The sequence below is a fragment of the Felis catus genome, chromosome E2 (assembly GCF_018350175.1).
Source record: "Felis catus isolate Fca126 chromosome E2, F.catus_Fca126_mat1.0, whole genome shotgun sequence".
Taxonomy (NCBI): Eukaryota; Metazoa; Chordata; class Mammalia; order Carnivora; family Felidae; genus Felis; species Felis catus.
The window spans coordinates 4,973,029-5,000,668 of record NC_058382.1 but is presented as its reverse complement, the minus strand read 5'-3'; the positions used below and the strand labels follow the sequence as shown (position 1 = coordinate 5,000,668).

The following is a 27,640-nucleotide window of genomic DNA, read 5'->3' as shown; positions in this document are numbered from 1 at the left end:
ATTGAGGACAGGGTCCAAACACTGGCAGGAGAGCTTCTGCACACCACTGGCATCAAAGATAGAGCAGGAGACATAACTGGCTATTTTAACATACAGAGGGTGGTGGAGATGTAGACAAAATGCCAAGATGGAAGAATTTATCCAAAATGAAACAACAAGATTTGGCCGTGGCCAGAGATTTCAGTGAAACACTGTATCAGTAACATTCCAAATGGAAAATTGAAGGAACTATCATAAGGATACTCACTGAGCTTGTGAAAAGAAGACAGCAGTGAGGCTCTGACTACAGAGATAAGAGGCTTAGCAAAGGAAGAGTGACGTAAAATGCAATAAATGAGATGAGAAATGCACTTGACTCAATGAACAGCATGTTGGAAGAATGAGAGCAGCAAACTGGTGGCCTTAAACACAAAATAATGGAAATAGTGAAACTTAAGGAAGAGAGAGACAGAGAGACAGAGTAGAACTATGCAACATGATATAGCCTTAGGAAATCAGGGACTCCCTCAAAAGTGATAAGATTTATATTACAGGGTCACAGAAGAAGATGAGAAAGGGGGTCAGAAAAGTTACTTCAGGGAATAATAGAAGAAAGCATCCCTAATCAGTTGAAGGAAACAGACCTGCAGATTCAGGAGGCACAGAACTCCATCGAAATCACCAAAAGGAGGCCAACACCAAGACATCTTGGAATCAAATTAGCAAACTATGGTGATAATGACAAAATCTTAAAAGCAGCAACACAGAGGAAGTATTTCACCCATCCTGAAAAGCATAAGGCCAGCTCAAGATTTCTCAACAGAAACTTGGCAACCCTGAGGGAGGGACATGATAGATTCAAAATGCTGAATGGGGAAAATAGGCAGCCAAGAACAGTCTATCCAGGAAGACTATCATTCAGACTAGAGGAGAGAGAGAGATTTCCAGTCAAACAGAAACTAAAGGAGTTTGTGACCACTGGAACAGCCCTCCAAGACATGTTTAAGGATAGTCTTTGACTTCAGAGGAGAGACCAAAAGTGAGAAAGACAAGAAAGTATCAGAAAACAATCTCCAGAAACAATGCCAAAAGTAATAATAAAATGGCAGCAAATAGGTATCTAGTCAATGATTCCTTTGAAGGGAAATGTACTATGCACTCCAATCAAAATACATAGGGTGTCTGAACGGATTAAAAAAAAACCCAAACTGATTAATCTGCTGTCTACAAAAGACTCAATTTAGACCTGAAGTTGTCTGCCAGTTGAAAGTGAGGGGCTAGAAAAACGTCATCATGCAAATGGATGTCAAAAGAAGGCCAGTGTAGCAATATTTATATTCGACAAACTAGCCTTTTTTTGTTCTTGTATTGTGGTTATCTCCTCTTGGGTACCAGGGTAATGCCAGCCACCTAGAATGATTTTCAATGGGTTCCCTGTATTCTATTATTTGTAGAATTTTGATGAATTTTATCAGCAATTGCTTTTTTAAAAAAATATAATGTTCTCCATTACCTTTTTAATAACGATTTATTTTGAGAGGAGAGATAAGAAGGAAGAGGTAAGGAGAGATAGAGATAGAGAGCATCCCAAGAAGGGTGCCCACTATCAGCGCAGAGCCCAGTGTGGGGCTGGAACTCACAAAGTGAGATCATGACCTGAGCCAAAACCAACAGTTGGATACTAAACCAACTGAGCCACCAGGGCATCCAAGGAATTACTTGTTTAAAAGTTTGGTCCATTGACCAGTGAAGGCATGTGGTCTTGGTCTTTTCCAAATTGTCTAATATGTTAGTGAATGTTTGCTTTAGGAATCGTTTATCACACTATATGTTTCTGTGTGTAACTGTTGCCTCGTTTTCTTTTCCATTTGTCTTTTTTGTTGGTGGGTTTTTTTTTTTCACTGTAAATATATTTAAAGTATTGTCAAATTTGTTGTATTGGAGAAACGGAATTACTTTCAATGTTATGTCTATTTGGATCTTCATTTTACTTCTTTCTTATTTTTCTTTAGCATTTCCTTTCACAGAATTTTAGCTAAATTTCTTCATTCTTTTGTTGATTGAGGTGTAATAAAAGAAAAAGGTGAAATACAATAATTAACTCAATCATTTATAGCATAAAAAATTGAAAGTGGAGGGTCTAGTAGAAAAATTAGGAAGAAATGAATAATAATGATTACCAAAAAAAAAAAAAGTTTCCTTGGATTTTGTATAGATAATGTCATCCTCTAACAGCGATAATTTTGCTTTTTCTCTTCCAATTTGTTTCCGTTTTAGAATTGTTTTAAGTTTATTTATTTTGAGAGAGTGGGAGTTGGGAGAAGCAGAGAGAAAGGGAGAGAGAGAGAGACAGAGAGAACCCCAACAGGCTCTGTGCTGTCAGCATGGAGCCTGATGTGGGGCTCAAACGCACATAGTGCCAGGTTGAAAACCAAGAGTCAGACAATTAAGTGAGCCAAGCAAGCGCCCCCAATTTGGTTTCCTTTTATGTATTTTTTTCCTAATTGTTCTAAATAGTGCCAGTACTGTGTGGAATGAACATGGGAAAGTTGCTTCAATATCTTATTTGTGATCCTATAGGAGGAGCTTTTGGCCTTCTCATCGATTATGTTGGATTTCAGCTTTTCACACATACATGATCTTTACTAGGATGAAGTACTTTCCTTGGATTCTTCCTTATTGAGTATCTTTAATCATGAAATGGTGTCCAATATGCTCACTTCCTGTCCTGTATCAATTAAGATAATCCTCTCTTTGTGATCTTTAGTCTGTAATGTGCAGTCCCAACTCGATAGTTTTCCATATGGTGAAACACTCTTGAATTTCAGGAAGAATTCCCAGTTGATTATGTCATAAAATGGTAAAATATGCTTTTGATTCAGTTTGTTTTTCATTTGTTTATTTGTTTTGAGAGGGAGAGGGAAGAAGAGGACAATGGGAGGGGCAGAGAGTGAGGAGGAAAGAGGATCCCAAGCAGGTTTTTCAGTTTGTAATGAGCTGGACATGGGGCCTGATCTCACGACTGAAGTCATGACCTGAGCTGAAGTCAAGGGTCGGGTGCTTCACCAACTTAGGCTCCCAGGCTCCCCTATTTGCTTAGTTTTATGGTGGACATTGCATGAATATTCCCCAAAGATGGTAATTCATAGTCTTCTATACTTGTAGCATCTTCCTTCAGCTTTGATAACCTGTTAAGGCTGGTATGATCAAGGGTTTTCATAATCTCCCTTCTCTTCACTCCCTAGAAATGTCTGGGGAGATTTCAAGTACTTTGTCATGTGTGTCTATGAATTATTCTGTGAATTCATCTGGCATAAGAGTTTTCCTTGCTGGGAGTTTATTTTTTTTATTTATTTTTAATTAAAAAACATTTTTAATGTTTTTATTTATTTTTGAGACAGGGAGAGACAGAAAGAGACAGAGCATGAGCAGGGGAGGGGAGGAGAGAGAGGGAGGCACAGAATCCGAAGCAGGCTCAAGGCTCTAACCTGTCAGCACAGAGCCCGATGAGGGGCTCGAACTCACGCACTGTGAGATCATGGCCTGAGCTGAAGTCTGATGCTTACCCAACTGAGCCACCCAGGGGTCCCATTGGGACTTTAGTTATTACACTGTTAATGTACTTAGTAGTTGTAGATCTGTTGACTTTTTTCTTTTTCTTTTTTCTTTTCTTTTTTTTTTTTTGAATGTGAGAGTCAGTGAGTGGGAGAGAATGCAGAGGGAGAGATAGAGAGAATCTTAAAAAGGCTTCGTGCTTAGGGTAGAGCCTGATACGGGTGTCCATCACATGACCCTAAGATCATGACCTGAGCCAAAATCAAGAGTTGGATGCTCAACCAGCTAAGCCACCCAGGTTCCTCTTTCATTACATTTTTTTCTCCATGATGATGTCAGGTAGGTTATACCTTATTTGAAATAGGTACTTTTTTTTTTTTTGGATACCTATTTGTTAGCATGTAATTATCCTTTTTCCCAATTATGATTACTTTTATTTCTATGATATCACATGTACTGTGTCTTGTTTTAGTTCTTCACTTCTGATTTTAGGTGAACTTCAATTTTTCATTCTTACTTGACGGTGTTATAGGTCTGTGAAATTTTTGGGTTACTTCTGAAAACAAATTCGTCCTGTTGTTTTATTCCTACTTTTGCTATATCGTATTTTCCTAATTTCTGTTTGACTTTTAAATTAAATGTGCTTCCTTCTAAATTTTGGCTCATAGGGTAATTTCCTGATTCTTTGTGACACAGGAATATGATTTGTGCTACACCATTAAACAACTACAGAATGATCTATTAGGCAACGTTTTCACGTTGTGTGTAAATTTCTGTGTCAAGGAAGAATGAAGTCCCGATGAATCCTTCTCAACCATCTTCCTGACATTCTCAGACTGATTTGAAGGTTGTATATTAGAAGTTGTCAGTACCTTCATGTGAGAGTAGTAATTGGAATGATGTCCCTTTTTTTGTTATTTGCTATCTTTCAGCTATATCTTCACATGGCAGCCAGAGCTTCCTGCCAAAGCCATGCATAGAAGCCTCTTCCCAAAATGTGTCACTGGGTACATGGAAACATCATGCCCTTGAGAATTTACACTTAATGATAAACTGGGACAGTGGTACAAAGAATGAAGCACATCAGAAGTTTCATGAAGGACGTAGTCCAATTGAGACGACTGCCCATAATAAGAACCTCATGGCTCCAAGTGGTGAAGGACATAAAACATCTTGGAAAACCGCCCTTTTTACATCCACTATTTGTGCAAAGCAGTGTGCATCTGTAAGCAGAAGTTCCAATCAAACATGCAAACATACATATTTGTGCAAAGAAAATTTGGAACATTTGGAAAGTTACCTCATCCACACTGAAAACAATGCTGTGAACCATTGTGAAAGTGGGATTGGATTGACCTTTCAGTCAAATATTTCTAAAACTCAGACATTCAAAAATGAAGATAAAAGGCCTAGCATGTCTCAATTTGGGAGGTACTTCACAGAGGAGGTGACCCTGCAACATTACCAGAGTATTTTCAATGGAGCTACACTGGCTCAATACAGTGAATCTGAGACACAGTCTAACCAGGGCTCTCATGTTAGCAAACGTCTGAGGACTCTGCAAGAAAACCATTTTGAATCTAATAAAGGTGAGGAAGTGTTTTATCCAAACTCCAAATATACCAATAGTAAGAGTACACAGAGGGGAGAAATTACTTCTAAATATGATGAACGTGGGAAAGCTCTGAAGCAGTCCTCCAGTATTGCTGATCATCAGAGGATTCATGTGGGTGGAAACCCATACACATATAGTGAATCTGGGAAAATGTTTAATCAATCATTAAGCCTAAATACGTATAAGACAAGTGGTACTGGAGAGAAAAGGTACATTGGCAAGGAATGTGGCAAAACCTTTGACAGGCACTCGACACTATTTCAACATCAGCAAACGCATACTGCAAAGAAAATTGACAAATGTGAAGAAGGTGGTCAAACCTTTAAGGATGGGTCATCACTCCATGCAGACAGGCGAATCTGTACTGCACAGAAACCTTACAAATGTCAAGAATGTGGCAAGGCCTTTAGCCAGCAATCATTGCTTACTCAGCATCAAAGAATCCACACTGGAGAGAAACCTTACAAATGTCAAGAATGTGGCAAGGCCTATAAGCAGCAATCATCCCTTACTAAGCATCACAGAATACATACTGGAGAGAAACCTTACAAATGTCAAGAATGTGGCAAGGCCTTTAGCCACCGATCATCCCTTCCTCAGCATCACAGAATACATACTGGAGAGAAACCTTACAAATGTCAAGAATGTGGCAAGGCCTTTAGCCACCGATCATCCCTTCTTCAGCATCACAGAATACATACTGGAGAGAAACCTTACAAATGTCAAGAATGTGGCAAGGCCTTTAGCCACCGTTCATCCCTTACTCAGCATCACAGAAGGCATACTGGAGAGAAATCTTACAAATGTCAAGAATGTGGCAAGGTCTTTCCCCAGCAATCATCCCTTAGTCGACATCACAGAATTCATACTGGAGAGAGACCTTACAACTGTCAAGAATGTGGCAAAGCCTTTAACCACCCATCATCCCTTACTCAGCATCACAGAATCCATACTGGCGAGAAACCTTACCAATGTCGAGAATGTGGAAAAGCCTTTAACTGTTCCTCACAACTTACTGAACATCACAGAATTCATACTGGAGAGAAACCCTACAAATGTAAAGAATGTGGCAAGGCCTATAAAGCGTACTCACAGCTTACTCAACATCACATAATTCATACCGGAGAGAAACCTTACAAATGTAAAGAATGTGGTAAGGCCTTTAGCAGATACTCAACCCTTTTTCTACATCGCATAATTCATACCGGACAGAAACCTTACCAATGTAACAAATGCAGCAAATCCTTTAATTTACCTTCAAGGCTTACTCAGCATCACAGAATCCATACTGGAGAGAAACCTTACCAATGTCAAGAATGTGGTAGAGCCTTTATGCGGCAATCATCCCTTACTCGGCATCACAGAATGCATACGGGAGAGAAACCTTACAAATGTCAAGAATGTGGAAAGGTCTTTAGCCAGCGAAGAACACTTACTCAGCATCATGTAATTCATACTGGAGAGAAACCTTACAAATGTCAAGTGTGTGGCAAGGTCTTTAGCCAGCAAGCATCCCTTAGTCAGCATCAGAGAATTCATAGTGGAGAGAAACCTCACAAATGTCAAGAATGTGGCAAGGCCTTTAGGTTGAAGTCAAACCTTAATTACCATCACAAAATTCATACTGGAGAGAAACCTTTCCAATGTCAACAATGTGGCAAAGCCTTTAGGATTAAGTCAAACCTTAAAGTCCATCACAGAATTCACACTGGAGAGAAACCTTACCAATGTCAGATATGTGGCAAGGGCTTTACCAAATGCTCAGAACTTCATCAACATCGCAGAATTCATACTTGAGCCACCCTTACCAATGCACCGTGTGCAAAAGGCTTTAATCACCAATCATCCTTTATTCAAGATTACAGAAATCATCTTGCAGCAAATGTCACAGAGTTTAAGACTGTGAAGGAATTTTCCCCCACTTTTTAAAAAGTTTTTCTTCAATAGAATGAGTGGGAGGGTGCAGAGGCAGACACACACACAGAATGAAAAGCAGGTTCCAGGCTCTGAGGTTTTGGCACAGACAGCTCAGAGCCTGATACAGGGCTCAAACCCATAAACTGCTATATCACGACATGAGGTGAAGTTGGATGCTTCACCGACTGAGCCACCCAGGCACCCCAAGACTGTGAGAGAACTTTTAAGGAGGGCTCAACGCTACTCCACATCACAGAATCCACCTTGAGGATTAACGATACCCAAGTAAACAATGTGGCAAGATAACCAATGCTGATCCCTGATTTCTTGTCAGAGAATGTGTTATAGAGATGATTTTACACAAAAAAAAAGAATCTGGGAAGCCCTTTAATGGTGCTCAAGCCTCATTCCACACCACCAAATTCATACTTGAGAGACACCTTACAATTGTAGAGAATGTGGTGAAACGTTTCACTTGGCTCAAGCCCTACTCACCATCACATTGTTCATACATAGGACGAACATTGCAAATGTGATGAATATGGCACACCCCTAGGTGGACGTCCTAACTTATTCAACATCATAATTCCCATATCAGAGGAAATCTCTAAAATGTAAATTGAATGACAAAGCTTTCAGCTGGAATTCAATCCTTATTCAATATCTCTAAATGCATGCTGAATTGAAACCATACAAACCTAATGCATGAGGAAAGCCCTTCTTCATAAATACACCATTTGGAAAACATCAGAGAATACCAAAAGGAAAGTAAGTTGAAAGAAAAGTACGTTTAAAAATATATGTAACTGAACATAAAATGTCAACACGTGTCACAGGATCACAGCAGAAAGCAATAAGTCAGTGTATTCAGACATTACATCAAAATACTTATTAGAAGGAATAATACAAAGTTAAACATTTAGATAATGTATATGCTATTATGCTTTAAATGATAAAAGGGATGGATTTTTGCATAGGTATAATCTCAATATATTTACATTAACCTTATTTAAGATTTGTGACTAGTAAACATCAATATACTTCTTATTCTCAAATCACTTCAGAAAATTCATTTATTCCTAGTGGGTGTGTGAATGTACGCGGCTGAGTGTTGCTACATCAATGACATGAGTTCCCTTCTTTCTTAGGTGGGACTCATACATATGTAATTTTCCATGGAAGGTGAAGAAGAGTTGAATCAAATCTAAGTGGAGATACTTTCTGTGCCTCTAACCTTGTTGTAATTATCATGAAAGAGGTGTTCAGGACACCATTGTCCATTTATTTCAACTACAAGTGTGTATTACAAATAAAAAGTTGTACTAAATGGTCTTTAAGGGAAAGAGGGTCAGTCCACTGAAAAACGTGATGCAGGTTCATCATAGCAATAGTTACAAGTACAGAATATCAACTGATGTGATTGAAAGGAAGAAATGTTCACAGATATCAGAAAGAGAAGAGCAAAACATTCCTAAGATGGCTAGGATTCTACATTCACATGTTTGAAGAATCACCTCAGGCCTGAAAGAATTTCAGTAGGCAAAATTAAGCTGTACATAATTTAAAATAGACTGTCATGTCTTCTGAGTCTTCATGGTAACCACCAAGCAAAACTGTTAATTGATACCCAAAAGATAAAGAGAGAAGAATCAAGGTTTACTATTCTTGAAAATCATCAGATCACAAAGGTAAAGAGAAAATGGAGAAGAAAGGGAGCAACAATTCTAAAGTAGCCAGAAAACCATGAGAAGAATGACAACAGTAACTCCATGCCTGGATCAATACTTCCTTTAAATATAAAGGGACTAAATTCCCCAATCAAAAGATAGAGATTGGCTGAATGGAAAGAAATCCAAGACCCAATGCTGTGCTGCCTTCATGGGATTCCCATCTGCTTTCAGAACACACTCAGCCTGAAAGTGCAAATATTCAAAACGATATTGCATGCCATTGGAAACCCAAAGAAATGGGGTAGCTATGCTTCAGGCAAAATAGACTTGAATGCAAGGACTATAATAAGACACGGCAAAGGTCAGTATTAAACAAACGGGTCAGTTTGTGCAGAGTTTTTAGTTAATGTGCTGTTTGGCAGAATGGCAACAAAGTTTGGCCCCGTTTTGGTTTTGGAAGACAATAATAGTATGGTTCTTTAACACACGTACTGACACATTGAAAAGAAACACCTTTTTCCGTAAGTGTGGGTGGTGTTTTTGCAGATGCCTGAATTGTAGTTTGTGTTATGTTTCTGAACATCCATATCTTATGACTCCTCGAAATGGCTACTTGATATTCAAAAACCGATTGCTACCTTTAGAGGGCTGGGGGGAAAAAAAAAAAAGAACGCTAAATGACAATGTGAGAAGGACTATTGGTTCCAGATTTTGAAATGTGTGGGAAAATACTGTTGCAATGACAATCTTGGTAATTTACTGCAAAAGCAGCCAATAGTTCATCAAAACCAACTTGTACAGGCTAATATCTTTCCCAGATTATTCACTTTTCAAACATCATGCTATTATATCTTGCAGTTTTTTTCACTCACATGTTATATGATTTTCATTGTTATCTGCTCTTTTAAACCCATCAAGCAAGTTATTTTTTATTTCAACCATAATACCTCTCAGTAAGATTTCTGATATTTCTGGGCAGTTCTGTGTATACATTTGCAGTGATGGGGTTTTTATGGGTCACCGTGTCAATATAGCAGATTTACTTCAAGTTGAGTTCTTTCTGAAATGTACATCTTCCCATAAGCTAATCTTACATTCCACTTGGGTCCCACATTTTAGATTACATTACATGTGACTAAGGTTTTTATACATCATATGTCTATTTACTACATAGAAGACATTCACTCCTTTAATGTAGGAGAAAGGTAGCTATCCCATGTACTTAGGATTTCTTTGTGTTGCATTACAGCTGTAGGTTTGTAAATGTGTGTAGCATTTGTATTGAGAAACCATTTAGTGGTGTCTTGTTTTTTGTTCCATGAGTTACATAATAGTCTTATTGTGCATTGAAATGTTGTGTTGATCTGGTCACATTTGGATACATAGACATCACTTATTTTTAAATCAATTTTCTTTTATAGATATATAGTCAACTTTTATAGTTTTTTGAAATAAATATAAGCTGCTTTTGCTAAGAACAAAACTCCAAAAATAAAGGAATGAATTCCACCAAAGGATAGAACTTGTATAAATATTTATCCCCTGCCCCCCCCCGCATAAAAGCACCTGTATATGTATACAGCAGGACTTCAGCACTGCACTTTCAATAATGTATTGAGTATTCAGACACAACATCAATATGGAAACATTGGACTTCAAGGACATTCAGCAGACAGACTTACAACATTGCATCCAACAGCAACAGAAAACACATTCTTCCCACACGGACACAGAACATTCTCCAGTATAGATTATATGTTGGCACACAAAGCAAGTCTTAATAAACTTATGAGTGAAATCCCATCAAGCAGCTTTTCAACCACAATGGCATGAAACTAGAGTCAGGTAAAATGACAAAACTAGAAAACTCACAAATATGTCAAAACTAAGCAACATGCCCCATTATTCATAATAACCAAGACATGAAAATAACTTGTGTCCATAGTCAGCTGCATAGATAATATGCTGCATATATACAATATAGGCTGGCTAAAATGAGCAATGCCACATTGGTCTCTTAGTCTAAGCACACTGCGGAATTACTGTCTCACAGTTCTGGAGGTTCTTGAAGTCTGAAGTGAGCAGGTGGCAGGGCCACACTGTACCTCAAGAAGTGAGACTTTGCTCTTTCTAACTCCTGGGGACTGCCAGCTGTCCCTGGCCTGGCTTGCCGATGTGTCTCACTCCACCACTGCCTTCCTCATCACACCTTGTTCTGTATGTGTCTTCATTTTTCTTTTCTTATAAGGATACCAGTCATTGGAGTAAAATTGACCCATATCTAGCATGACCTCATTTTAACGTAAAGCCAAGAGCTTACTGTCCAATAAGGGTACTATTACAGGTACTGAGTGTTAGCACTCGGGCATATTTATTTGACGCACACTATGTAACCCACACTAAAAGGCTAAAAGGTGCTAGGTTGTGAAATATGACTGAGGGGTTAAGGTGCACTACCAGTTTGAGGTTGGGAGTGGAGTGTAGGCGGGGACAGTAAGGCTGGGCTATATGGGTGGAGAGAATGAGAGGGTAAAAGAAATCCTAGGAAGGAGGGGGATAATGGATGACAAATTAATTGGCTAAAGGCAGTGAAGTGGCAAGGTTGGGTTGAGAGCATACAAACGTTTTCTGCCTATGAAGGGTTAAAAAACATAGGGATGGAAAGGAGGTAGTTGCCTGTGAATGGAGTCCGGAGAGAATTCAGTACTCAACCAGAGAAAGAGTGGAAAGAACAGATGATGCCTAGGAAATATCATGGGCACAGGGAGTTAGCATGGGTGAATGGGGACCTTGAGAGCTGGGAGAACAGTGGGCATCAGGAGGTTAGAAGGATCATGAGAAAGAGTCAGGAAGTGTAGGGTTGGGGATAATAAGTGCAGGGTCATGAGGAAACTAAGGACTCCTGATAAATGTTGGCTGGCATACGAGAGCAGTGGACATAAAAGACACAAGAAGTGGGCTGACGTATTGGAATGGGGAAGGAGGAAAGAATGGAGAATGGAGTATTTAGGGGCAGTGGAAGGGGAAGAAATTCAGGATGAGGGCTCTGGGATCACGTGAAATGTGCTTTGTTGGTATAGAGGTCTAAATACACCTGATGGCATAGGGCTTGCTGCTGTCATGCAGAGCCAGCTTTGGATCCCCTGCCGCTCTCTCCTTTTGCCTGTCCCTTGCTCATGCTTTCTCAAAAGCAAATGAAAATGTTATTTTGTTTTTTAAATGAGAAAGAAATATAGGTGCCGGGGTGCCTTAGTAGGTGGAGTGTCCAACATTGGCTCAGGTTTTGATCTAACGGTTCATGGGTTTGAACCCCACGTCAGGGCTGAGCCCACTTCAGATCCTCTGTCCCCCTCACTCTCTGCCCCTCCTCTGCTCAAACTTTCTCAAAATTAAATAAACATAGCCAAATAAAAAAATGCATCTGATGGACTGAGAAGAGCAATGAAGACTAGAAGTGTCATTTGCAGAGAAAGAGTCAGGGTTCATGGATATCTAGAGGCTCCAGGAGTGGAGAGATTGAGGTCACAATGTGGGACAGAAAGGAGGAGAGGGGTGGAGCTGGGGGAGATGACAATTGCAGGGTCCATTGTATGTCATGAATTCATTCTACCCATTAATTCTCTGATTTCACAATTGTGAACGGTTTTGAATTTCAGCCCATGAAGCAAAAACCTTACTTCTATAAAACACCCAGTAATCCTTTCAACTGAATAGACAATGAAGGACCACAGTTGAAATCTTGAGTAAACAGTGAGACTCAACACTTTTTCTCTTTGGACATACCATGCACAAGGTGTGCCCATGGAGATCATGTGGAAACCATGGTAACAAAATGGATTCTGCCAACAACCTGAATGGTCCTGGAAGTAACTGCACTTGTAGACATTCCCAAGTAGATCCAATGCCTCATGAACCTTGATTTTAACATTAGAGTGTCCTCCACAGAAAGCTCAGCCAAGTCCACTGAATTTCAGGCTTATTAACAACAGAATTATGTTTTTATAGCTCCTCAATGCATGCAATGGATTATGGTAGTTATAGAAATAACTACATATGTACATGTCATTAATTGTAAAATGAAAATGATAAACTCATAAAATATTTAAATCAAGTAAAAATCTTCATTAATTACCTACATCAATAATAGATCGATCGTCATAACAGTTTGTCAGGTTGAGGTGGATCCTGCCTACTATGTAAATTTCACAGTGTATGTAAATTGCATTTGTAATTGTTTAACACAAAGACACTAAAATATTTTGCCCTTGGTTCAACATTTACATAAGTATTTTCACATCGAACTTAATCAAATGCTCTCCTTAACCATGCTACATGAAGGTGATATTTTCACACAGGTAGAAACGGCTCTACTGCAACACAGAAACACCTCATATCCCGAGGTAATTGTAAGGAAAACCTCCATGTGGAAACACTCTTTTTTATACAATTGCATGGTTGAATGTATCTGTCTTCTGTTATCACACACACGTTGCAATGTGGATCTTTGCTTTGTATACATGTGACTTAATTGGGTGGTTCTGGGACAGGGATTGTTGTACCATAAGAACCATTCTTACAATGGGTGGACACTTGCTAAATCACCCTGGTAAATGGATTCAAACAAACAAACAAACAAACAAGGTGCCCTAGTGGTTCAGTCAGATGAAAACTAATTGGAATTTGGAGCCCAGCTCATATTCCCAGGGTTGTGGGATCCAGTCATGAGTTGGGCCCCACTCTGAGCATGGTGCCTGGTAAGACTCTCTCTATCCTCTGCCGCTCTTACCCTGCTTGCACTCTCTCTCTCTGCCTCTCAAAAAAAAAAAAAAACAATGAAAAGAAAAGAAAAACAAACAAAAAACACAATGACAGCAGGGGCGCCTGGGTGGCGCAGTTGGTTAAGCGTCCGACTTTAGCCAGGTCATGATCTCGTGGTCCGTGAGTTCCAGCCCCGCGTCGGGCTCTGGGCTGATGGCTCAGAGCCTGGAGCCTGTTTCCGATTCTGTGTCTCCCTCTCTCTCTGACCCTCCCCCGTTCATGCTCTCTGTCCCAAAAATAAATAAACGTTGAAAAAAAAATTAAAAAAAAAACACAATGACAGCAACAACAATAAAAAACATAAATCTGGTAGTATCCTACCAAATGTGTTTCCACTGTTAAATAAATAGTGAAGCCATAATCTGAGGAGGCTCTAATGCTTTGGTAGCCTCTCTGTGGAAACCACAACTTAATTCTCAGTATTGCACTTGAATGGAAAAAAATATGAACAAATAATTGCAGTCAGTTAGGACTCCCAAAAAGAAGGGAAATGCTTAAGATATATCCAATCAAACACTGCCCTTGCTTTGTTTCCACATCGTCTCTGTAAAAACCTTACCACAACTTCCTACAGATAGACCATGCCTATTTGAATAGACAAATCAAAGAGCCAAATGAAGTCTTGAAAACTGGAATGTACATCAGTTCATCTTTTAACCCTACACAGTACCCCTTTTTAATTTTAATCACTTTTCACAGGTGGCTTGAACACCTTGCCCCCTTGCAACTTGGGCAGAAGACTCAGGATGACACCTTTCCCAGCATCTCACCATCCCCTTTGCACAGGCACCTAGGACACCAGTGTGACTCTGCCCTCCCTTGCCCAGACTTCACCCTTGGTAAAGGCTCTCCACACCTCCTGCACCGACGGTTTCCCCAACAAATGTTGTAAATGTGCAGAAAGGATGGGTGGCACCAACAGCTCCTCCAGGGCCAAAACCTGCATTCATGTGCTCCTTTTCCCACCATCCCAGGTCTCCAAGGCACCAGCCTTGAAAAACATCTCAACCAAGCCCACAAACCTGAGTTCACATTTTTGATAAACTGACACCAGAGTCTATGTCCAGACCAGTCCTCCCTCTGAACAGTGTTGTAACCACACCCAGAGTTTTTCTTGTTCTTCTTTTTAATGTTTATTTATTTTTGAGAGAGACAAAGACAGAGTGCACGTGGGTTAGGGGTAGAGAGACAAGGAGACACAGAATCTGAAGCAGGCTCCAGACTCTGAGCTGTCAGCACAGAGCCCAAGTAGCCCCCAAAGCCACAAACAGCTATATCATGCTTGAGTCAAAGACGGATACTCAACTGACTGAGTCACCCAGACCCCCTTATCATACCAAGAGTTTTTGATGTCCTCTCCCAATTCTGTCTTTCCTGTTGCCAAAACTTCACACATGTTCACAAAGAGATTGCAGGTGAAGCCCTCCAGCACCCGGGTGAGGTCCTTCCCACAATGCACAGGACCACAGAGAAGGATGGGGAGTGGGGTCTGGCTACCCAGGACCACCCTGTGCAGTAGAAACTCATAAGCCAACCATCAGTCCCACCTCTCTAGTGGAACTTCTCATGTTCCCAGTTGCCGGTTTCATACTTCAGGCCTAATATTGTGGGTACACAGCTCAGCTGCCCCACAATACGGATCAGGAATAGTACCTCTGCCTACATGGAGCATGAAGAGTCTAACAGAGACTTGTCCCTTCAGATTCTGTCAAAAATTACCTCTTACTACACAAAATTGTTCTCCACATCTCCACTGCTAGTCTCTGATCTTCCCTTTTGAGAACAGAGTTCCTGACTTCTACCTGCTGGGCAGCCCAAATTGACATTCATACTTTCCTGACATTCAGACTCACATAGAGGAGAGAAAGGACTTACAGTTTGGGGAGTCAGTTTCACCTTTCTGGTTCAAACTGTGCCTCCAAGGTAATATGTCACATCTCATCTTCCGGTTCTGGGATGTCCATTGACAGTGTACACATTCAAATTGACCAAATACACAAATGCAAATGATTGGCCCATCAAATTTTCCTCAGAGCCTCTGTTTCAGCCTTCTTTGCTATCTCCCACTCTGCTGTGTACACTTGTGCCCTCACCTCCAATATTATTCTTAATATTATTTTTAAGATAATGCAAAAGAACAGAAACAATCTCTACTCCCAGGAAGGCTCACCCAGCAACCAAACCCTCCTTGCTAAAGAACATATCATACTCATTTCCCATGGTTTTGGAAGGAAGAACTCACATAAATAAGATTACCAACCCAAGGTAAAAAAAAATTACCTTAAATTCAAAAACCTGTTTGCTTCACAAAAAGAATATAAATTCACCCACAAATAGGTGATGACAAGAATACCATATGACAGGCTACCCAGGGTGAAATAACCTTTGACAAATTACCATGAAAAGAAACAAACAGGATAAGTCATATACCGAAAATGTATGGGTAATATTGACACAACAAATACACATATAATGTTATTGACAATTGACATATGACTGATTCCTATTTGAATTAAAACTAATACAGTCTTCTGGGTGCCTGGGTGGCTCAGTTGGTTAAGCGTCCGAAGTCAGCTCCGGTCATGATGTGTGTGTTTAAGATCCACATCTGGATCCATGCTGAGAGCTCAGAGCCTGGATCCTGCTTTGGATTCTGTGTCTCCCTGTCTCTCAAAAGTAAATAAACAACAACAACAAAAACCCTACAGTCTCTTCAAAAGTACTCAGTTGAAAAGTGTTATCCAAAAGTATAAAAAATAGGTGAAAATCCAAAAATTCAATTAATTAATGTAGTGGCTACTATCATTACAAAGGAAGGTTTATAGAGAGCAGTTGACAAAATATAGCATCTTTTCTTGATAAAAACCCTGAAGAAAGTAGGGATAAATGGAACATACTTCAACAATCAGAAACGCCATATATGAAAGACCCGCAGCTAATATCATCCTTACTGCGGCAAATGTGAAAGCTTTTCCCCTAAGGTCAGGAACACAACAGGGATGTCCACTCTCACCACTTGTTCAACATACTACTGGAAGTCCTAACCTCAGAAATCAGACCACAAAAAGAAAAACAAGGCATACAAATTGGCGTGAAAGCAGTATAACTATCACTCTTCACACAAAACATGATATTCTATGTAGAAACCCCCAAAGACTCCACCAAAAAACTGTTAGAACAGATACATGAATTCATCAAAGTTGTAAGATATAAAGTCAAAACACAGAAATCATTTGCATAACTATACACTAGTCATGAAGCAGGAGAAGGAGAAACCAAGAAATCAATTCCAGAGCCCAAATGTCCATTGACGCATGAATGGATAAATAAGATGTGGGGTGTGTGTCCACACGCACACACACACACACACACACACACACAATGGAGTATTATTCAGCAATCGCAAAGAATGAAATCTTGCCATCTGCAACTACAAGGACGGAAGTAGAGGGTATTATGCTCAGCAAAATTTGCCAGTCAGAGAAAGGCAAAAATCATATGACTTCACTCATAGGAGGCATTTAAGATATGAAACAGATGAACATCAGGGAAGGGAAGCAAAAATAATATCAAAACAAGGAGGGGGGAAAACATAAGAGACTCTTACATGCAGAGAACAAATTGAGGATTGCTGGAGGGGTTGCAATGTGGGCATGCGCAAAATGGATAGTGAGCATTATGGAGGACACTTGCTGGGAGGAGAACTGGATTTATCATAGCGGATGAATCACTGGAATCTACTCCTCAAATCATTAGAACACTATATGCTAACTAACCTGGATGTAAATTAAAAAAATAATTTAAAAATAAAGAAAGAGATCAATTCTATTTATAATTGCCACAAAAACCACATGAAACCTAGGAATAAAGTTAACCAAAGAGGTAAAATATTTGTACTCTAAAAACTATAGAAAACTTCTGAATGAAGCTGAAAATGACACAAAGAAATGGAAAAGCATTGCAGGCTCATGGCTTGGAATAACAAATATTCTTCAAAAGTCTATACTCTGCAAAGCAATGTATGCACTCAATGCAATCCCTAGGAAACAACACTGATTTTTTTTTCAGAGCTGAAAGAAACCATTCTGAATGTGTATGGAACCAGAAGAAAACATAAATAGCCAAGTGTTGTTGAAAATGCAAAGAAAACAGGAAGACCCACAATTCTGGACTTCAAGCTATGTTGCAAAGCTGTAATCAGGAAGACAGTATGGAATTGGCACAGAAACAGACAAGTAGATCAATGGAACAGAATAGAAAACCCAGAAGGGGACCCACGGCTATATGGTCAAGAAATCTTTGACAATGCAGGAAAGAATATTCAAGGAAGGAAGACAGTCTCTTCAACAACTGGTGTTGGGGAAACGACAGTGACATGCAGAAAAATGAAAGCAGACCATCTTCTGGGGTACCTGATTGGGCATCTGAATCTGGATTTCAGCTCAGGTCATGATTTTGTCATTTGTGGGTTGTGGCCTTGTGTCAGGCTCTGTGCTGTTGGCGTGGATGATCCCTTTTGGAATCTTCTCTCTCTCCTTCTCACTTTCCCTCCCTCTCACCGCTCCCCTGCTTATGCTCCCTCTCTCTCAAAATAAATAATTAAACTTAAAAAGCAAAGAAACTGGACCCCTTTCTTATACCATACACAAAAATAAATTCAATACAAATGAAAGACCTAAATGTGACACAGGAAACTATCAAAATCTTACAGGAGAACACAGGGAACAACCTCTTTGACCTCGGCCACAAAAACTCCTTACTAGACATGCTGGCAAAGGGAAGGAAAACAAAAGCAAAAATGAAGTATTATGACCTCATCAAGATAAAAAGCTTCTGCACAGCGAAAGAAACAATCAGCAAAACTGAAAGACAACCTAGAGATTAGAAAAGATATTTGGAAATGACATCTCAGATAGTGGGCAAATAAACCAAGCCTATACACAGGTTATCAAAACCAACACTCCAAAAATAAATAACGCAGGTAAGAAATGAGAAGACACGAGTAGACATTTTTCCAAAGACCCCATCCAGATGGCCAACAGACATATGAAAAGATGCTCAACATCCCTCATCATCAAGGAAATACAAGTCAAAACCACAGTGAGCTGCCACCTCACACCTGTCAGAATGCCTAAATTAAGAATTCAGGAAACAACAGATGTTGGTGAAAATGCCAAGAAAGGGGAACCCTCATTCACTCTTGGTATGAATGCATTCTGGTGCAGCCAGTTTGGAAGACAATATGGAGTTTCCTCAAAAAGGGAAAAATAGAACCCCCCTACGACACAGCCATTATACTGCTAGGATGTATCCAAAGAATACAAAAATACAGATTGGAAAAAAAAATACAGATTCGAAGGGGCACATGCACCCCATATTTATAGCGACCCTATCAACATAGCGAAATTATGGAAAGAGTCCAAATGTCCATGGAGGGTTGAATGGATAAAGAAGATGTGGGACATATACACAATGGAATATTATGCAGCCATCCAAAAGAAGGACATCTTGCCATCTGCAATGGTGTGGGTGGAACTAGAGTGTATTAGGATAAGTAAATTCAGTCAGCCAGAGAAAGACAAATGAATTCCCTCATATGTGGAATTTCGGAAACAAAACAGATGAACATAGGGGAAGAAAAAGAAAAGTAAAATACAATAAGAACAGAGAAAGAGGCAAATCTAAAAAGACTCTGAAGTATAGAAAACAAACTGAGGGGTCCTGGAAGGGAGGTGGTAGCTGGCTGGGCCATATGGATGATACCCATTAAGGAAAGGACCTGTAATGAGCACTGGGTGTGCTTACTGGGTATGTAAGTGAGGAACCACTGAATTCAACGTGTGAAACCAATACTATACTATATGTTCTGTAACTTTTTAAATAAAAACTTGGAGGAAAAAAAAGATATTTTAAAATAAAGCTATTTTCCATTCACAAAAAAGGAAGCTTTTTTAGTGAAACACAAAACAAGAATAAGAGGAGTTGTAAGAAAAAATCTGAATAAAACATATATGATTTTAAAAGGATCCTTTCATACAAGTACAAACTGAGACTGTACACTCAAAAAGCCCATGCATTTGACGCACTAGCATATTTTATGTGACAGAAATTGCTCAGAATGAACAGCGTGGTTGGCTCAGTAGGTAAAGTGTCGAACTCTTGCTTTCTGCTCAGGACATGACCTCGCGGTTCCAGGGATTAAGCCCCACAGCAGGGTCCTTGCTGAGATACAGGAGTCTCCTTGGGATTCTCTCTCCCCTACTCCGTCTACCCCTCCCTGTCCTCTCTCTTAAAACAAAGAAACATTAAAGAAATAAATTTCTCAGACAATCCATTATTACTGAGCAATGGGTTGTAATAACTGAGACCGAAGTTGGAAGTAAAGAAAAAGGGCAGTAAGAAAAATTTTATGGTAAGTCTTTAAAGGACATGAGAGAATTTTTTATTAGGAGATAATCTCACTTTTACACAAAATGCCAAGGGTGTTATTCATCCTTTGCAAGCAACGGCAACAACAGTAAGAAATTTCTGCATAGAGAAACACTATGATGTTAAATATGCTGAGTAATATATGTAGAACACAGTCACAGGAACTTCATATAAATAAAACTAGGATATCCTACTTGTTAAGAAATATGGTAAGAAGTGACTTCTGTCATGAGGGCAAAATGGAACTTAGAAAATGGCTTAGTGTCGAGTTCCTCAGAAAATTGCACAAATTTCCCCAGACCCCTGAGAGTCATAGAAAAGTAGACAGATCCTGCAGGCCCTCACTGGTTATGGAAAGTTCTTTGCCCCTCACTTTGAATATGATGGACGAGCAGGGGAGAAGACGAGAATGTCACAGGATGTAAAAGCTTGGTGAGTGTTAGGATTGTCTGCTGGTTTCAGTAAGATCAATGAACTGAAGCTTCTCGAAATCATTTCCATTCAAACCACATGGCAAGGTGCAGTCTCCTCCTTCACCTTTGGACTGAACCTGTGTCATCTGCTGATTCATTCTCACCTACCTGGATGTAAAACACTTTGTCTTTACATCCCAGGGCTCCTTCTTTGCTCCAAACTGGTGACCAGGTATGGCTTGGATAGAACAAAACCCATTTATTCTAAAAATAGGAATATGAGTTGTGTTGGAGATTCTCAAATTTCCAGTCCAGCATTGCCCTCAGTAGATAGAGGAAAGAGGACAATTCTCGGAAATTATTTCCTAAAAAAACAATTACTCGAGGAATTTGAATCGAATGCTTTTTATGGCAAGTACAAGTTCTACTGAAATCTGAATTATGACAACAATCCATTTAAACATTAACTAGTCACTAGATAGCCTTGTAACAATTCTTTATAAGTTAATGCAAAACAATAAACACCAAAATAATTTGAGACCAAATATGTAATTCCTTTCACTTTTATGACAGTATGTTGCCAAACAGCCGATAAATGGAAAACAAGCTTTTACCAAGGTTATCTGACCTAGAGTTTATCTAACATGATACACAGCTCTGTATGCAGAGAATGCCTTAAAGCAATGTTCCCTAGGGGACGAGGATAGATTGCCCCAAGATGAGTAACTCTGGCATGAAGGTTTTTTGGGCTAAAGGCAACTGATACACTGTAGGCCCAAGAGAATTTGTGTGTGTGTGTGTGTGTGTGTGTGTGTGTGTGTGTGTGTGTGTGTGTGTGTTTAACTAGATGCTCAATATGTGGCTTGAACTCACCAGCCAGAGACCAGGACCTGAGCAGAGAATGCACACTACAGGTCATATTGCCCCCAGCCACAGCTGTGCCAGTCAAGGATTATGTAGCTTAGGCTCAAAAGATAGCAATGTAAACTCACTAGCTTACAAGCAGTTAATCAGCACTACCCTACAGATTGAACTACCAGATGCACCTATAAAACCTTTCAGAAAAAGAAGACAGATATTTTTGTAACTCAAATTCTTTTGAGATGGAATACACCTCTGGGGTATCAGGTAAAATGGCAGCAGAGGTTATCAAGTAACATCTGCTAACATGGCCTCACAGGTGTGCAATCTAGGACATCCAGTTTCTCAGTGATCCTCAACCAAACCATGTCCTTGAGCTCTCTAAGCAACAGAAATTGCTAAGAAAGGAAATCAGAGTTTCAGGAAAGTTTGGTTTTTCCTTAGTGTCAGCAGGCTAGGATTATTCTGTTTCTCAGATGTTCTTGAAAAGACTTCATGTTTTCCCAAATATTCAAGAGAAGTGTATTGCACCTCTGAGCTCTACACAAGCATGCATGTGCTTTACTCTTGAATGCAGAAGAATGGTCAGTTTTGAAGATTTATTTTACCAATTTATACCATCTGGACAGTATTGGCCTGAAGAGAAGTCACCAACCTAAACAATATTTGGTATTAAATATGGACTCAAGAAAACTTACTATGAAATGCCGACACACTCTATATACATCGTTTTTTAAGTATATCCCGTTTTATCAAGAACCAGAAGTAATGCATTTATAATGCAAGGAGTTTTTAGGACGCTAATATTTGTGACCCTTTTACATTTATTGTGAAATAGACACATCACAAATGTCACCTGTCCCAAACTTTATGCATCTGTTTTCAACCTAAAAATATATACATCAGGAAAATTCATGTCAAAACAATTGTTCTATATTAAAGGCACACAAAAAAATTTAGAATTAGGTTGTCATGAACACACTAACACACAAACACAACACAATACACACACACACATGCACACACACAAAGGGTAGTTTGTTTTTATTTTTATCATTTTTAAAAATTTATTTCTTTATTTTGAGAGAGACAGAGACAGTGCAAGTAGGGAGGGTTTGAGAGGGAGAGAGAGAATCCTAAGGAGGCTTGGCTGCCAGTGCCAAGCCCAGCTGGGGCTCAAATGCATGAAACTGTGAGATCACGACGAGAGATGAAACCAAGAGTCAGACTCTTAACTGACTGAGTCACCCAGCTGCCCCACAAAAGGTTAGCTTAAAATGACAGAGCATATCAAAAAGTTACCTTTGAGAAGACTATGAAGGAAAAAATGAAATGTCTCTTGACTATGGTGCTTTCATTTTGGAGTGAGAAATAAGGGGTCTGGCTGGAAGGACTGTCTTGGTAAAGAACTTTCTTAATCACTTGGTTGGTGTTTCATCATCAACTCATTTTCCTGAGCACTGGCCCTCTTCTGTTTATAGCAGGTTTCAGCATCTGAGATGCTCTCTGGTTCTGGTTCTCTGTGTGTGATGTTTCAGTTGCTTCTTGGCTAGCAATGGGCAAGTGTTGCTGATTTGGCTCCCCACATGCAGCCTGTGAGGCTACATGTTACACAATCAATGGTGTTCAACTGGGACTCTAGAAAAAGAAAGACAAATTTGCTGGTAATACTGCATGACCACAATAAACTTTATGGTCAGGAAACCAGAGATTGCAGGTCTGTGGCAGAAATGACTCTTTGTCTTCGACACTTAAACTTCTTCACAGTGTTTCCAATGTAAATGCTTGATACATTCTGTAGATGAGATTCTGAATGAATCCAAAGACAAAGGACATTGGCTCCATCATTAGGGGCAGAGTCAACAGCACCCAAAAGCCATCTCACAAGGATTCCCATTCACAACACAAATAATTTCGTTGCACTCTCACAGGAAGAACAGACGAATGAGCCCTTTAACATTCGTAACGCTGTGGATTTAGGCAGGCTAAGTCCAGGGAAAACCAAGACACAAAATACAACGAACAAACTCCAGAATGATGCCTGAGGAAGCAAAATCATTTATAGATGAAACTCCTTAAGTAGTGGTGAGCATCTAAACCCACTAGGAATCAGAATAAACCATCACAATGAGGAAAAAGGATGGAGAACCACCTTCCAACAATCTGGTAGGACTCGTGTTTAACACACACCGAGGACATGTTTGCAAAAACCTAAATAAATAGAAAATGATCCTAAGGATGATTTCAATGCTCAAGTGGCCTAAGTGAGGTCCCTTGAAACATTTCATCTGTGTACTTAATCACCCACCTTCAGAGAGCCATCTAATCGGCTAGACAAATTGAGCGGGATACATATTTTGAGTGCTCCTTAGAAGCTTTTAAGGAAAACACTGACAAGCTAGTGTCCACACTGATAATAAATAAGGAATCTGCTGAAATACAGACAAAAACTGTGCTTAAAAATATGAACTCCTGTGGAAATACTTTCTACTGCCCCAGCATCTTTTTATACGTGAAATGGAGTGACAGGAAATGAGGCATTAAAGTCAAACCCTCTGTCAGAGAACAAGAATTATTGTCTTCCCAAAGATCCTTCTAGCTGGATGAGAAATCAAGTGGACATGAGACAGATTGACAGGAGAAAATCAAATTTAATACAATTATGTACAGGAAATCCACACAAACATGGAAATTCCAAAGACTGTCTAGCAAGATGAGGCCCAAATATCATGGTGAACTAAGGAAAAAGGGGTGGGGGCCTGAGGCTTTAGAGGAAAGCAGTGCACTTCACGGGGTGATCAGAAGAGCACATACTTGGTAATTAGATGTTTGTCCCACCTTACAGATGGGTCACTGAGGTAACTTTGGCTCTGTTAATAACTCTTTTTCTGGGAAGACTCCCCAATTTAGACTCTTCTGGGTGGTTAAGGGGGAAAAGCTTCTCTTGCACCAGCAGGTTCTCAAATACCTTCATGTCAAAGTATCTGCATGACAAAGTGGCCATCCTGGGGGTGAGGGGACAGGAAAGGCTGTCCTAAACCCCTTCCATTCCCCCATATGAAACTTCCCTGGAAGCTCACATATTAAAATTGGCCTACATTGTTTCACATCACTGATCTAGCATTTTAGTCCTGATGATAGATCTGTTTAGTCAAACTCGTTTTAGGAAGCCATGATGAAGGTGCCTTTTCAAAGTCAGCCCTGTGGTTCATGTAATGTTATTCAATGAGCCATTTCTATGAAAACCAAAGAAGACAAACATGCTTCATGATGAGATCAACTCTTAAGCCAGTTTCTGACTTCTCAGAGTAGCCAGAGGCACAGACATGTAGATGTCAGACTTGAATCATCTTCAGATACAGTGAGGGCAAGTAGGAGCAACCCGAAGTATCTTCCTGGTTTATAGTTCGAATGCCTCTGGTAATCTTTTCAGTGGCCCATACAGCCACAGCACAAAGATTCTCTATACATGAGCTATTATGACGATTTCTTTCCATAAAGTACTTATATGAAGTTTCCAGAGCTTCAGGACAGAAGGCAGTCTTGTCCTCAAATGATTCCAATACAGAAAGGTAGGAGAAAAATCAAAATGTTACGTTAAGGGGGTGGCGGGCGCATGGGTGTCCGAGTCCATTAAGTGCCCGAATCTTGATTTTGGCTTGGGTTCACTGCACAGTTGCTGGGATTGAGCCAGCTTTGGGCTTTGCCTTGACGGACAGCAGGGAGACTGCTTGGGATTCTCCCTCTTGCTATCTCTCTGCCCCTCCCTCACTTGTGCGCCCTTTCTCTCTCTCTCTCTCTCTCTCTCTCTCTCTCTCTCTCTCTCTCTCTCTCAAATTCAACACCGATTTAATAAAAATGTTCTTCTCAGGATTTGTAGCCAGGCATTGGAGGACACAAGAAGAGATCATGATCTGGTACAATTTATGATTAATATTATTAAAGTCTAAATCTACAAAGATATATTATTGAAACATTTTTGTCTATAATTATCCTCAGTTTACCAAGTAGAGCCAAATTAACAGTAATGGGATTGCAAACTCAGTGTATTTGGAGAAAAAAATTTGACCTCCTTATTTACATAAGTGCAATCACAATAGAGGTTTGACTGAAAGACTCTTTAAAACCAGCTTTGCTGGAATTTTTCATAAGATGTCACTAGATTAAACTTTTAATAGCCTCTCAAGGGCAGAGATGAAGCCAAATACTTGCCATCAGGTGTTGCCTGCAACACTTATAGTTTTGGGTGAATTCCTATATTCTTGAGGTCTCCAAAACCTCCCAAGATTATTGAATCTATTAGGGAATAAAGTTCTTGATTCACCTAGGAAGGCTTCCAGGGACTCTGTAAGCAAGGAGTCATGCTCATACCTCCAAGGGGGCCTTATTGGGTCCATTAAGTTCATCAGAGATCCTTATAGCTGTCTCCTCATTTCTGAATCGATTTCGGTCTTTCTCAGCTATGACATTCTAGTCAAAGTCTTGGTTACCTAACAGTGTTTCCAACTGTGTCTTGTCATACGGAGGAAAGATTCTTATTGAAATTATGCAAACACATGTATTGGAATAAACATAAGAATAGGCACTGGGAGTTTCTGAGATCTGGAAGAACCAGGTAGGGAGAAAAGATTGTTTCCATTTGTTTACCAAGTTATATTCTGTGCACTTGCTGCAGTCAGTTAACCTATGAGGAAAAGGTTCCTCAATCAGTAAACAACAAAACACTTCCCAGAGGTTTTTCTTTAACTTCCAGGTAGTTAACATACAGTGTAACATTAGTTTCCTGTGGACAATATACTGACTCAACAATTCCATACAACACCCAGGTCTCAACTCACAAGGGACCTCATTATTCCCCATCACTTATTTAACCCATCTGCCTACCAATCTCCACTCTGGTAACCATCAGTTTGCTCTCTATAGTTAAGTGTCTTTTTCTTGGTTAGCTTCTCCCTTTTGTTATTTTTCTTTCCCTTTGCTCACTTGTTTTGTTTCTTGATTTCCACATATGAGTGAAATCATATAGGATTTGTCTTTCTCTGACTCTTTTCACTTAGCATAACACTCTCTAACACCACCCATTCATACAAAAGGCAAGATTTCAGGGGTGCCTGGGTGGCTCAGTTGGTTGAGCTTCTGACTTCAGCTCAGGTCATGGTTTCGCACTTCATGAGTTCGAGCCCCGTGTTGGGCTCTGTGCTAACAAACAGCTCAGAGCCTGGAACTTGCTTTGGATTCTGTCTCTCTCTCTCCCCCTCCCCTACTCATGTTCTCTGTCTCTCAAAAATAAATAAATGTTAAAAAATGGCAAGGTTTCATACCTTTTTATGCCTACTAACATTCACATACACACCAAATCTTTATTCATTCAGGAGTCAGTGAACACTTGTGCTGGACTGTTGGAATCAGAAAAGCTCACTGCCTGTCACTGTTGAACTGCTGCTCCAACAAATCTGGGCCCTGGACAGAGCAAGAGTACAGGACTATACTCATCTTGAGGCTGACTGATGACAGGAATATCCCTCACAACAATGAATTGTCTTTCCTGAAACATCACCCATCTACATTGGATCTCACTTTCACTGCAGTTATATCTTGAGATATTAGTGCTTGAACAACCACAGCACACATCCTGCTGATCCCATTACAGTGTCCAGAAGTCTTCTTCATCTCCAAACCTACTCTGCCATGTGACATTTTAAAGCTATGCCCAAAATGTTTGCATCATCTAATACCCCTCCTCCATCCACTGCCTCTGATCTACACCTAGGCAAACCAGTAATCATTGTCATCTGACAGCTTCTGGGCCTCAGTAAGAGAAAGGAATTCAGTGTCATCATGAAGAATCATACAGGAGGACATCCCCAATCTTCAGAAACCCAGAATATTTGCCATTTCCTTATCTCCATGACACTTATTCATCCGATGACATCACCAAGAGCTGCCTAGGACCCTGGGTGACTCAAGGGAACCACCTCCAGGTATTTCCCTGCATTAGAAAGAGTCCTTCACATTTTATTTTCATAGGGCTTATTTTTCTCTCTGAGGATGATGGCTTCATCATGTTTTACTTATATTCCCACCCCGCATGCCAGCGCTACAGGTCTCAATACTCACGGTCTTACATCTCTCATCTCAACTAAGCAGCTAGTGAGGACACTCTCACCACAACACAGGCACAGAAGAATGTTTGTGATGTCTACAAATCTGGCACCAAAAACGAACAAACATAGCACCGGAGATATGGTGACAACTGGGAAATAAAGCAAGAAGAAGTTATGTTTCTATATGCATTTTCAGTTGTGCAACCTGGGACAGGTATTTCCTCCACACGCAGAATCCACTATGCTAATTCTTTACCTTGTATATTTTCTGTGTTTCAT

The 27,640-nt window shown here is 39.9% G+C and overlaps 2 protein-coding genes across 10 annotated transcripts in view; one reads left to right on the top strand and one right to left on the bottom strand.

Annotated features, from left to right (window-relative positions):
* Positions 1-27,640, bottom strand: part of LOC105261223 (putative protein ZNF720) — a 61,409-nt gene that overhangs the window by 14,488 nt on the left and 19,281 nt on the right. The window contains exon 5 of one of the 5 annotated variants that reach the window (XM_045047150.1): positions 22,300-22,895. The exons of 3 other annotated variants lie outside the window; for them this stretch is intronic. In XM_045047150.1, coding sequence (XP_044903085.1) covers positions 22,874-22,895 — 22 coding nt within the window. In that variant the 3' untranslated portion in view covers positions 22,300-22,873. Of the gene's footprint in view, positions 1-22,299; positions 22,896-27,640 lie in introns of those variants that run through there. One more of the 5 variants, XM_045047153.1, reaches the window with a different exon arrangement.
* Positions 4,741-9,123, top strand: LOC123382429 (zinc finger protein 883-like). Of its 5 annotated transcripts, none has more exons than XM_045047131.1 (2): positions 4,741-6,332; positions 6,417-9,123. In XM_045047131.1, exons 1-2 carry the CDS (start codon positions 4,949-4,951, stop codon positions 6,944-6,946), a joined length of 1,914 nt encoding a protein of 637 aa, XP_044903066.1. In that variant the 5' UTR covers positions 4,741-4,948; the 3' UTR covers positions 6,947-9,123. The 5 variants fall into 5 exon arrangements, with proteins under 5 accessions (XP_044903066.1, XP_044903068.1, XP_044903065.1 ...); XM_045047133.1 differs by having other exon boundaries at positions 4,741-6,343; positions 6,512-9,123; XM_045047130.1 differs by having other exon boundaries at positions 4,741-6,343; positions 6,428-9,123.